Source organism: Myxine glutinosa, chromosome 6 (assembly GCF_964187855.1).
Source record: "Myxine glutinosa chromosome 6, kmMyxGlut1.1, whole genome shotgun sequence".
In the NCBI taxonomy this organism is placed as follows: Eukaryota; Metazoa; Chordata; class Myxini; order Myxiniformes; family Myxinidae; genus Myxine; species Myxine glutinosa.
The window spans coordinates 83,504,484-83,516,721 of record NC_136266.1 but is presented as its reverse complement, the minus strand read 5'-3'; the positions used below and the strand labels follow the sequence as shown (position 1 = coordinate 83,516,721).

The window sequence follows — 12,238 nt, the reverse complement described above, 5'->3', positions numbered from 1 at the left end:
ACACAAGATTGTAGCCAAGCATGGATGATCTCAAGGCCACAAGTCTATCTCCAGAGACCTTGAAGTTCCTATGTGCACCATATGCAATGTTATCAGGAAGTTTAAGGCCCATGGGCACTGTAGTCAATCTCCCGAGACGTGGCCACAAGAGAAAACTTGATCGATTATCGCAGCGATGGATTGTTCAAATGGTGGAGAAAGCACCTCAATCAACTGCCAAACAGATTCACGCTGACCGTCAGACACAAGGTATGACAGTTTCAACTTGCACCATCCGTCACCAACTCAATGAAAGCGGGGGTCTATGGTAGGAGACCCAGGAAGGAGACATACGAAAGCCCGACTGGAGTTTGCCACAACACACCTGAACAAGCCCAAATCCTTCCAGCAGAATGTCATGTGGACAGATGAGGCCAAATTAGAGCTTTTTGTAAAGCACATCATCTCTATGTTTACAGAAAACAAAATGAAGCCTTCAAAGAAAAGAACAACTTCCCTACAGACCCAAAATATCCCAAAGACCCATAAAGACCCAAAACACCCCAAAGACAAAAAAGACCAAAAGGTCCTTGAAGATCCAATGGACCGCAAACACCCAAAACACCCAGAATACCCAAATGACCCTGAAGACCATTAAAGACCCAAAGACCCAAAATTCCCAAAAGACCACAAAAACCCAAAAGACCCCGAAGACCCAAAAGACGAAAAAGATCCAAAGACCCTTGATGACCCAGAAGACCACGAAGATCCAAAAGACCCCAAAGACCCTTAAATATCCAAAAGACCCATAATACCCCAAAAACCAAAAATACCGCAAAGACCGCAAGACCCTTAAAGACCCAAAAGACAACAAAAACCCAAAAGGCCCTGAAGAGCCAAACGTCCCCAAATACCCAAAATACCCTGAAGATCCAAAGACCCTTAAATACTCAGAAGACTCAAAAGACCCTGAAGCCTTAAAAATACCCCAAAGATCCAAAAGACCCAGACGACCCTTAAATACCTCAAGCACCCAAAATATCCCAAAGACCCTTGAAGATCCAGAAGACCAAAAAGTCTCAAAAACCCAAAAGCCCCAAAATACCCCAAAGACTCAAAATACCCCAAAGACCCAAAATCCTGAAAAGACCACGAAGACCCCAGAGACCCAAAATATCCCAAAGACCGTTAAAGACCCAAAACACCCCAAAGACCAAAAAAATCAAAAAGACCCAGAAGACCAAAAAGTGCCTGAAACCCCAAAATGCCCTGAATACCCTTAATGACCCCACAGAACCAAACAATCCAAAACACCAAAAAGATCCCAAAGACCCTTAAAGTACTTGTGGACCCAGTGGAACCCAAAGACCCAAAATACCCCCAAATACCTCGATGACTGAAAAGACCTGAGGACCCCAAAGATGCAGAGGACCAAAAAGACTCAAATGACCTAAAAGACCCTGAAGACCCAAATGAAGCAGAAGATCCCAATGATGCAAAAGAGATTGAGCACCCAAAAGACCCAAATGAACCAGAGGACTCAAAATACCCTTAGGACTCTGAAGACCCAAAAAAAGAGTAATTATGTCTTACATTGGAATTGTAGATGGTGGCTTGCAAACCGAGCGTCAAGGTCGGTGTAGGGAAGCGTTTTTTTTTTTATCACAATAAATACACAGCGTCGGGAGGTGAAATTCGCTGAGCCTGACGTGCAAAGTGCACAGAGTAAACTGAGTGTTCATTTAATTCTGCAGAATGTCAATCCAAAACACAAACAAGACTCTGAGGACCCAGTGGACCCCAAAGACCCAAATTACCCCAAAGACCCAAAATACCCCAAAGACCCAGATGACCCAAAAGACCCTGAGGACTCCGAAGACCCAAAAGAAGAGTAATTATTTCTCTTACTTTGGAGATTTTATCCTCACCTATACCTCAAGGTCGGATCTTATCTTATCTTATAGTGGGGCAGCTTAGCAAAACCATTGTGCAAATTGTTATAAAAGCACCAAAATTGGTACTCATATAGACTGACATATTACAAACAGATATAGATATTGGGCCATCTCAAATTTGGGCCTGGGCACCAATGGTTGCCAATTTCCAAAATAGCGCTTATGCTAATTAATCGGAACTAAATTCGGAAATTCTGTGTGTGCAGACCTGCCAATATCAGAGGAACTAGCTGACAACAATTGAGTATATTTGGCATTCTAAGCTTTTGCATTATTGTGCAAAGTGATTGTCAAGTAATTAGGGGCACTTACATGATTGTTATAATAGTTGTTGGATAAAATAACAACAAAGAATCTGTAGAAGATGTCTCATTATTATGCATATATTTTATGATTTCTGAGGTTACAAGCAATATTGTTGTATAGTTCAACATTGTCATTGTTATAAATGAAATATCAGTCATTAGAATTACAATTTATTCAAAATTGTTAAAATTGAAAGGATCATACATAAACATAAACATAGCCATGACATATTAGTAACTAAAGCAATTGCATGTTGAGGAACAAACTGATGGATATTTGTAACATTTATCAGATGAAACGTTTCTGTCAAAGTCTGTTTCTTCTACAGATATACCGCCAAAGTTGCTGTCGCAATTCCCAGGAACTCAATTTTGTGAGCACTCCCCTTCACACAAACACAGAGCAGTGTATTCAAGTGCAGCCTTTTTGCATTTGCATCGGCTCACACAACCTTTCTTGCACTTGCATGAGATTAGTTCATAACAGTTGTTGGCTGCCTCAGGTAGTTTTGTCCAATATGGCTCGTACATCCCACCCTCAGTCTTGACCCAGCCCCAGCTGGTCGGTGGAGGTAGGTCTGGTGCTGATACCAGTGTCTGGCCCCATACATGACCTCCCTGGTAGGCAGCTCTCTTGACATGCTCCTCCAGCGCTGCTTTGGTTGGTGGAATCAGATGAACTTTGTTCTTCTTTGCAAAGAGTTTCTTTCTTGCCTTGTCAATGTCCATGCATGTACTGGTTCTGTCGTAGAGCAGGATAACAAACCTTTCCATGGTGCACATGACATCTTCTGGTATATCACTTGGCGCAGAAGATAGCTTTAGTAGTGCAGCTGTGAGTTCTGGTAACACGCTCCAGATTGCCCAGGCAATTTTCTTACCATGCCCTGCGAAACTCAACACTGTATCGCATCCAGTCAGGGCATGGAACATTGGAACATTGGCAATGCCTGTGATTTCTCTGGTCCTAGTACAGCTGCTATTTCGTGGGCTGCCAGGTACCGAAAAGACTAGGCAGTTCCGAATGCTAACCACAGTTCATCTTCTGATGCAAACCCCTGGGCTACTGAGACGGCCAACACCACAACGTCAGTGTCTACTGTCTGAATCACTACTTTATGGTGGCCATGCCTGACTGCATGGGCTGCATGCAACATCATGCGACTATCTGCTTCTTCGTGGTTGCATGGGGTGAGTGATGCTACATCTGATAGCGCTGGCTTGCTGAGAATGGCTTCCCCATTAGTAATGACCAGTTGTTTGTTGTCGTTATCAAACCACTTGTACAGAACTTCAGAGAGAAAATTGAACAGATCTACCTTGTTGCTATCTACTCTGAGAAAGTTCTGCCAGTTTCTCGGTATGGTTGTTCCAGCCATCACACGTCTTCGCACTCCTGTCCCACACTTTGCTCTTGCACTTGCTTTCAGAGAATTTGCATGGTAGCTGTCCCACACCAAGTCCAGGCGGAATGCAGTTTGAAGCTTTTTAGACATATATGGAATGAATATCTGTTGAGCATATTCATCAAAGTTCTTGGCTGCAGCTGGCTTCAGCATCTGAACGATGACAGCTCCATCAAGAACTATGCTCGTGGCAGCAGGACGGTCAGACTGGACATCAGAGATGGCTTCCAAGCATGTGAGTAGATCACTTTTTGTACCAAGGTGGAGACTTCCCCCATCAGAGAGTGACGGAAGACATGCCTGATTCTCATGTCGAAAGAATTCATCAAGGTTTCCGTCTCTCGTCTGACAGCTTATGTACAGCCGAGAGAAAAGTTGTAAGTCATTCTTGAGTGAGACTACCTGCTGTTTCCCCTTGCTGACACTTCTGGGAGCCGACTTACTGAACACCTTCAGGTTGTTTCGATGAATGGTGTCATAAATAGGCTTGGTTCTTTCCACCAGACATTCTTTGGTAAAAGCCTGGAACTGCTCTTGGCCAATCCTCTTAACATTCGGAACTGCCTGAACTGCAATGGGGGCTGCGATGTCCTTTGTATCAAGGACAACCAGATCCATACTTTCTTCCTCAAAGGGGTTGCCAAGCTCTTCCATGACGTTGACAAGAGATTGGACATCTTTGGTGAATGCAGTCTGCACGCTTGGTGTCTGGTCATGATGACGAGTGTCCACTAGCCTCCTCCAGTTCTCATTCTCAAGTTGGAATTCTTCTATGATCCGGGGAACTTCTGGCCCCGCAATCATCCACCGGCGCAGGGCACTGGGGTTATCAGTGAGGCCAACTGCTCCACCATCTCCTTTGATGCAGGCATTATTTTGTTCATGTGCCTGGTCAATTGCGATGGTAGAAAACACTTTCTTCGTCTTCTGCACAGTGAAACTACCTTCCTGGAATTTCCTGGCTACATGTGGGTGCTTTGTTGGAAGTTCAGCCATGTCCCTCAGGTGAACAGGGATCCACCTGGCATAATTCGTGTGGTCTAAAGCATGAAACCAGGAGGCCAATTCTGTCAGGGCATCAAGATACATCGCGAATGATGCTTGTCACAGAGAACGCACAAAGACCAGAACCAAAACCTCTAGTTCCAGTACAGTTGCCCAGTACTTAAACTGTGGAATGTCTTCTTTCTGACGGCACCAATCATCGAAGTTCAGGATATCTTGTGCATCGTCTGCTTTTCTCGTACAGTAATGGTCATAGGCACGATGTTGCAAGATGTATAATGCTGCTGCGGTGATTTGGTGAACTCTCCTTGTTCGAGCGACGTGCACTGCTCACAGGAATGAGTCAGCTGTCCCTGGCGTTGTAATCTCAGCTTGCACAAGGGCATTCACCCAGCCACTCCCTTGCAGCCAGTCCCCCAATGTCTTCAGAGCTGCCATCTCGATGTGGAGTCCCCCAAACATCACTACCAACTTATCTTCGCCATAGTCCTCCGGCCACGTCCACTGAATTTGCTTGGCTAAGGCAAATAACGGCTGATCAAAGGCAACAACTGGTATCTGCCCAGGATTCAGATGCTGCACGGCTTTCGTCACAACATCCATTGAATGCCGGATCATTGCAACTGTGTGAGCACTGTCCAGAAACAATGGTAGCAGAGCATTGTGGCAGACGACTCGAGCTTCTGGTGGCTGGCGACTGGCATGAAATGCAGCCCAAGATGTGTTATCGTGTGTCTAATTCTCGTCTTCCAGGACTTGTTTTGTATTGTGTAGCCACACATTTTCATCTTCTGTATGTTTCCGCAACTGGCTGGAGTCACTTCGGTTCAGTGATGCTAATCTAGCAGCTGGGACAGAGGACATCTTAACATTGCTGGTGACAGGGGGAACATCGGTGTTGTACTGTGGCAAGTGGCCGATTGTCTTGGAGCTTGCATTTACCAATCCTTCATTGATGACAACATTTCGATCCACACCTTCACCAGTATAAGAGGGGTGCTGAAAAATGGATATGGAAGTACCATGGAATGACTCTTTTGCTGTAGTTGCACTGGGGTTGTGGTCTATATTATCCACAGCGGCAGTTGTGAATACTTTTCCTCGAAGTGTTGGAGGACAGACCACTTGTTCTCTGTAAAATTGTTCACATACACTGTTTCCCATTTGAGATGAGAGTTCAAGAACGCGGTCATAGGAGATACTCATGCCCAGGTGTGAAAGCCTCTCCACTAGATCTCTCTTGCGTGTGTGAGCGTGCAACTTAAGTCCTATGTATGTTGGTACTCGTGTATCTTGAGCGGCACTGTGTCTGACAGTGAGTGACGATGAGTTGTCACGATTCCGCCTGTGCTTAATGCTGTTGAACTTCAGCATTTGTGCAATGCCAAGTGCTGAACGGGATGTGTCTTCCATCTGATCCTTTATACTAGGTCCCTCTAGGATCATGCTTACGAGGGCAAGCAGATGTGATGGCACTGATTCCTCTTGGCATCTATTAGGGAATCCATTGAAGGGCTTGGCTTCTCCAAACATACGGCGACTTACGATCTGTGCAGCACGAGCGAGATAGACTGCATCATTGTCACTGTCCAATTCACAGGCTTTGACGAGGGCAGCACCAACATCTTCTTCAAATACCATGAGAATATCTCTTCCCTTGTTGTGTGTCCGCATGTCGGGAAACTGAGCTAGGAGTCTCTGCTTAAGTCGGGTGGAGTGCACCTTTGTGTTGACCTTTACTTATAGCTGCTCCATTCTGGACTGGTACAGCTGAGCGAGATCGGCCAATTTGAACACCGGTGCTGTCTCCTCATCACACCTGGTCTCTTCAATGTAGAGAACCAGTTCAGCGAATACGATTGCTTATATCCTTCGCTCATGGTCAGTGTCTTCATGTCCTTCTGACTTGGCCTTCCTGACGCGATTGTAGAGCCCCACTAAGCACTTGGTATGGTACTTAGCTTCCAAGGCTACCATGTCACCAACACTAAGTTGGGCCAGCAGTTCTGTGTCTTCAAGAAAGGTTGCGCAGGTCCGCACCCGTCTGTCCATTGGCAACATAGTAGCTTCATGAAGGCCATCAGCTCCTGCAGGTTGTCCACAGAAGAAACACGATTCCTGTGCCTTACTTTCTGTTGTCGATGATCGTGAATGTGATCTGGTGCGCTTGGACATTGCTGGTATGTCTTGGCTATCGCCTTCTGTTTGGAGTGTTCTCTTTTCCGCTCTTTGCAATTTTGTATTGTTGTACTTGAGCCTGCACGTCTGGTGGTACTGCGCAGTATTTGTAACCATGGCTGCTTCAATGCCATGACCTTCATCGAGTCTTTCCAGCTTAAGTGTTCCTAAAAGTTCAAGCTCCTGAAATTTCATCAAATTCTGTGCGAGTGATCTGTATCCACTCCCAACGTCCTGTCGCTTGGACTGTGAAGGACATGTTAGTGCTTCTCCCTTTTCCTCTTGGCAAATGATACATAACTTCCAGTTAGTCTGAGGCGGATGTGGGGATGGTGTTGACGAAGGACGCTCAAGGTCAACTAATTTGAAGCTCTTCGACATGACTTTTACTGGACACTACTACATTTCCTCTACAAGGGCCTTTTTTTCTTCAGCAACCACCACCATCAATAAATTCCAACGATGACCCTGCAAGCAACAAAAGCAACAAATGGCATTTTGACATTGTATATGGGTCAGTCCATGAAGTTGGGGCTCAAAGTGTGACATGAGGGTCAAAATTTCAAAACTGCTTAATGATGATTCAACAACCATTTTTATACACTACAATATGTACAGTGTCCAATACTAGAACTCGCGGGAGGAAACCTTTTCCGATATTAATGTCTCAGTGCCATTTGTTTTGCTTTGGCTGGCCATGTTTCACATGTAACAGTACTAACACAAACACCATACTGATACATATAACTTCTCCTTTATTGTAGTGAACAGTGGATAATTTTGATTTGCTATTCTGAAATAAATTGGCACAGTGTTGGCACTAAATAAATAGGCACAAATAGGCACACTTCCACTACACCAGGATATAAAAGTTGCAGATCATTCGTAAAAAATATAAAAATGCACAGTACATAGTTTTACATACCCAGAAATTGGCCATTTTCCGAACTCATGCTTTTCATTTTTTATTTTTTTTCCCTAATCTTAACTCCGATAATACGTGAAAGGAATGATCACTCCGTAACAAATTTAACAGCGTAACAAAAAGACACGAAATTGCTTCAGACCTCGTTGGAAAAAATGGCACGCCCTGTGGTAATTTTTGTTATTGACAGGCAAAGGCCTCATCCGGGGCTCTTGGTTACGGTGACTTTCATTCGCAAATACGAAACCGATGTTTAGCGGATAGTGCGCAAAAAATAACAACGTAACGAAATGGCGAGACACCAAAAGTGCAATCGGGAAAGAATGACTTGTAATATAATGGGAACCGCATGGATTTATTTCTTTGTTCATTTATGTTATTATTACATTGGTACTTGCTTTTCAGGAAAAGTGGACCCAGAAAATGAAATCCCCTTTTTTTCATCAATGTGCATGATTTTCACAATTAATATCCATTTGGAATCTCACCAGATGCCGTGTCGCAAACCTATTTATACTAACTAATTCAATTATAGTTATCTATTGTGGCACCAAATGAAATAATAGGCACTCCCTAAACAGTCTTGGACTTTTAAAAGCACATTATCATCCACGGTCGCCCACTTTCTTCCCCAGTACATCATATATAGAAAATAAAAGTGACCGCTGGTGGCCATTTTGGAAAATGGCTGCTATCGCCACCATGGGCAAAATGTGAGGTGGCCCAATATCCAAATCTGTTCATATTATAAGTGTCTTTATGTGTGGCAAGTGTGTTGCTTTTATCACAAAATGCACAATCCTTATAAATATCTAAGTTAAGCTGCTCCACTGTTACATCTGATCCTAATATTAGAATTTATTAAATTATGTTAAATTCCAATATACGCATGAGTAAGCCATGATTGCTCAAATCACCAAAATACTGTCACTCCTTTTTCATTCACCTCAAAACACACACACACACACACACACACACACACACACACACACACACACACACACACACACACACACACACACACACACACTCCTGAAAACAAATCTATACCACTACTATGCATTCCCTTTCATGTCCTGTGAAATGATGCACAAGGAAGTGCACTTTATGTACCCACCAAGTGCATGAATTAATGCAAATTCTCCTTCACTCTGTTTGTGACCCCCAACATCCTAAATCCCATCTTTCATTTCATTGGCTCTCGCTATTTGCTATCCCAGTCCAAACGTCGTGCCAAACTTTCCCTCTGACGCCTCAGCATGACCTGTGAAATATTGAAATGGAATGTTCAAGAAATATTAGGAAGCTAGCCTTATACCTGCATTAGAAAGCAAGCTATTTTGTTTTTAGCTCACCTGGAACGAAGATCAGGGAAGCTTATGCGATGGCGCGTCGTCCGTCACTCCGTCCGTCCGTCACTCCATCCGTCCGTCAGTCAGTCCGTCCGTAAACACTTGAAACTTCTTCTCCGAACCGCTGAAGGGATTGTGACCAAAATTGGCACAAATGATATTTGTTGTGTTGTGACTAAAGTTTGTTCACGGAATTTTAAAAAATCGGCCCCTGAAGGGCTGTTTGGGGGGGGGGGGGGGTTGTCCCCCAAAATAGGTATTTGCTTTCTTCTCAGAATCTACACACGCAATTTCGATGAAACTTCACCACAACTTTCATCACCCATGATGTAACAAAGTGTGTTCAAGGCATTAGAAAAATTGGGGTCTGAGGAGGTATATGGGGTTGGGGGCGGGGGGGTTGCCCCCCAAAATAGGTATTTATTTGTTTGTTTGTTTAAAGTCTTATTATGTTAGTATGCTGTCCTGTCTTCTAGCAACCATTGAAATTGGTTTAAAATACCTTTAGTCAGTGCAGTTTGCTGTTTATTCTACCAGGTGAGCACCAGGGGTATTACCCCTACATTTTACATATAAAAATGCAAACATCCCACACAACGATGCACACAGAAAGACGTTAAAAACCTTTAACACCCTTACCTGGATAACCTCACCCTTAGCTAGATCTTATTTTGTGTCCATAGCAATCATGTTTTTTGCCAGTTTCAAAACAGTTAAAATAACACTTTTTATCTCCGCCACCGAAGGTGGATGGAGGCTATGTTTTCACCTGTTTGTCGGTTTCTTACTTGGCAAGAAAAAAAAAAAATTGCAAGTATGTTGATCACTCTGGTTTGTGTGTTTGTCTGTCCACTCACTTATACTTGCCTACAGGTCACAATTTTAAACCGATCTTCACGAAACTTCACCAAATGGTAGCGTTTGGGGTCCCACAAAATCCTATATTTTTAGAAGTCAAAAGGTCAACATAGGCCAGAAGTCAACCACTTTTCTTCAAATTTCTAAAATCCTCAATTTTCATCCAATTGACTTGAAATTTGAACAGCATTTACATATCTGCGAAATGAATTCAACCACCAACTATTTTTGAGATCAGCGTAGGCCAAAAGGTCAACATAGGCCAAAGGTCAACAACAATTTTAAAAATCTAAAATCCTCAATTTTCATCCGATTGACTTGGAATTTGAAAGTGATTTTCATATCAGCGAACTGAATTCAACCACAAACTATTTTTGAGATCAACATAGGCCAAAGGTCAACCACTTTTTTTCAAATTTCTAAAATCCTCAAATTTTCATCCAATTGACTCAGAATTTGAAAGTGATTTTCATATCAGCAAACTGAATTCAACCACCAACTATTTTTGAGATCAACATCGTCAACATATGGTCAACATAGGTCAAAGGTCAACCAAAGTTTGTTTAAATTACTAAAAGCCTCAATTTTCATCCGATTGACTTGAAATCTGAATAGGATTTGCATTTCAGCTTACTGAAACCAACCACCAACTATTTTTGTGGTTAACACAGTCCAAAAGGTCAACACAGGCCAAATTCCTAAAATTGTCAATTTTCGTCAGATTAACTTATACTTTAAAGACGATTTGCAAATGAGGTCACTGAATTCAACCACTAACTATTTTTGAGGTCAAAAGGATGCTCCACTGAGTGCCATTCTACTTCGTTCTGTTTTGCAAAGTGTGGCTCTATGAGTGATTTTTCATGTTTGTTACTGGGCAAAAAAATAATATATATATATTTTGCAAGTACGTTGATCACTCCGGTTTGTGTGTGTTTGTTACTTTGCAAAGAAAAAAATTTTTTTGCAAGTATATTGATCACTGCGGATTGTGTATTTGTAACTTGGCAATTTTTTTTTTTTTTTTGCAAGTACGTCGATCACTCCGGTTTGTGTGTTTGTGTGTGTGTGTGTGTTTGTCTGTCCGCTCACTGAAACTTGCCTGCAGGTCACAATTTGAAACCGATCTTCACGAAACTTCACCAAATGGATTTTGTCCGTTCGTGTGTGTGGATTTGTGTGTTCGTGGTCCGACAAAACCTATATATTTTTGATGTCAAAAGGTCAAAAGGTCAACATAGACCAAGGGTCAACCACTTTTTTTGGAATTTCTAAAATCCTCAATTTTCATCCGATTGACTTTAAATTTGAATAGCATTTACATGCCGGCTAACTGAATTCAACCACCAACTATTTTTGAGATCAGCGTATGCCAAAAGGTCAACATAAGCCAAAGGTCAACCACTTTTTTTCGAATTTCTAAAATCCTCAATTTTCATCAGATTAACTTGCAATTTCAATACGATTTTCATATCGGCTTACTGAATTCAACCTCCAACTATTTTTGAGATCAGCATAGGTCAAAAGGTCAACATAGGCCAAAGGTCAACAACAATTTCAAATTTCTAAAATTCTCAATTTTCATCCGATTGACTTGGAATTTGAATGGGATTTTCACGTCAGCGAACTGAATTCAACCACCAACTATTTTTGAGATCAACATAGGCCAAAACGCCAACATAGGCCAAAGGTCAACCATTTTTTCCAAATTTCTAAAATCCTCAATTTTAATGCGATTGACTTGATCTTTGAAAAGGATTTGCATATCAGCTTATTGAAACCAACCACCAACTATTTTTGAGGTTTCAACCAACCAATTTCTAAAATTGGCAATTTTCATCTGATAAACTTAAACTTTGAAGGGGATTTGTATATAATGTCACTGAATTCAACCACTAATTATTTTTGAGGTCAAAACGATGCTCTACTGAGTGCCATCTACTTCGTTCTCTTTTGCCAAGTGTCGCTCTATGCGTGATTTTTCATCTGTCTGTTTGTCTGTTTGTCTGTCTGTTTCTCTGTTTGTTTCTCTGTGAACAAGATATCTCAAAAAGATGTAGCCGGATTCCGACAAATTTGGTAGAGAGGTTGGGTAAGTGACAACGACAAAATGATTAGAGTTTGGTGAAGATCCGGATTCGGATCCGGCTGGTAGAATTTTTTAAGCGATTCTTCACCATTGAGAGATAGGGCCAAAGACAATACATAGCAGGATATCTCAAAAAGTTGTGGACGGATTTGTATGAAGCTTGGTGGATCTGTTGGGTGTGTGACA

The 12,238-nt window shown here is 42.3% G+C and overlaps 1 protein-coding gene across 1 annotated transcript in view; it reads right to left on the bottom strand.

Annotated features, from left to right (window-relative positions):
• Positions 1-6,314, bottom strand: part of LOC144892511 (uncharacterized) — a 147,993-nt gene extending 141,679 nt beyond the window's left edge. The window contains exons 1-2 of the mRNA XM_078779470.1: positions 4,978-6,314; positions 2,575-2,620 (exon numbers count right to left, since the gene is read on the bottom strand). Coding sequence (XP_078635596.1) covers positions 5,386-6,291 — 906 coding nt within the window. The 5' untranslated portion in view covers positions 6,292-6,314 and the 3' untranslated portion in view covers positions 2,575-2,620; positions 4,978-5,385. The remainder of the gene's footprint in view (positions 1-2,574; positions 2,621-4,977) is intronic.
• Positions 6,315-12,238: the final 5,924 nt, after the last annotated feature.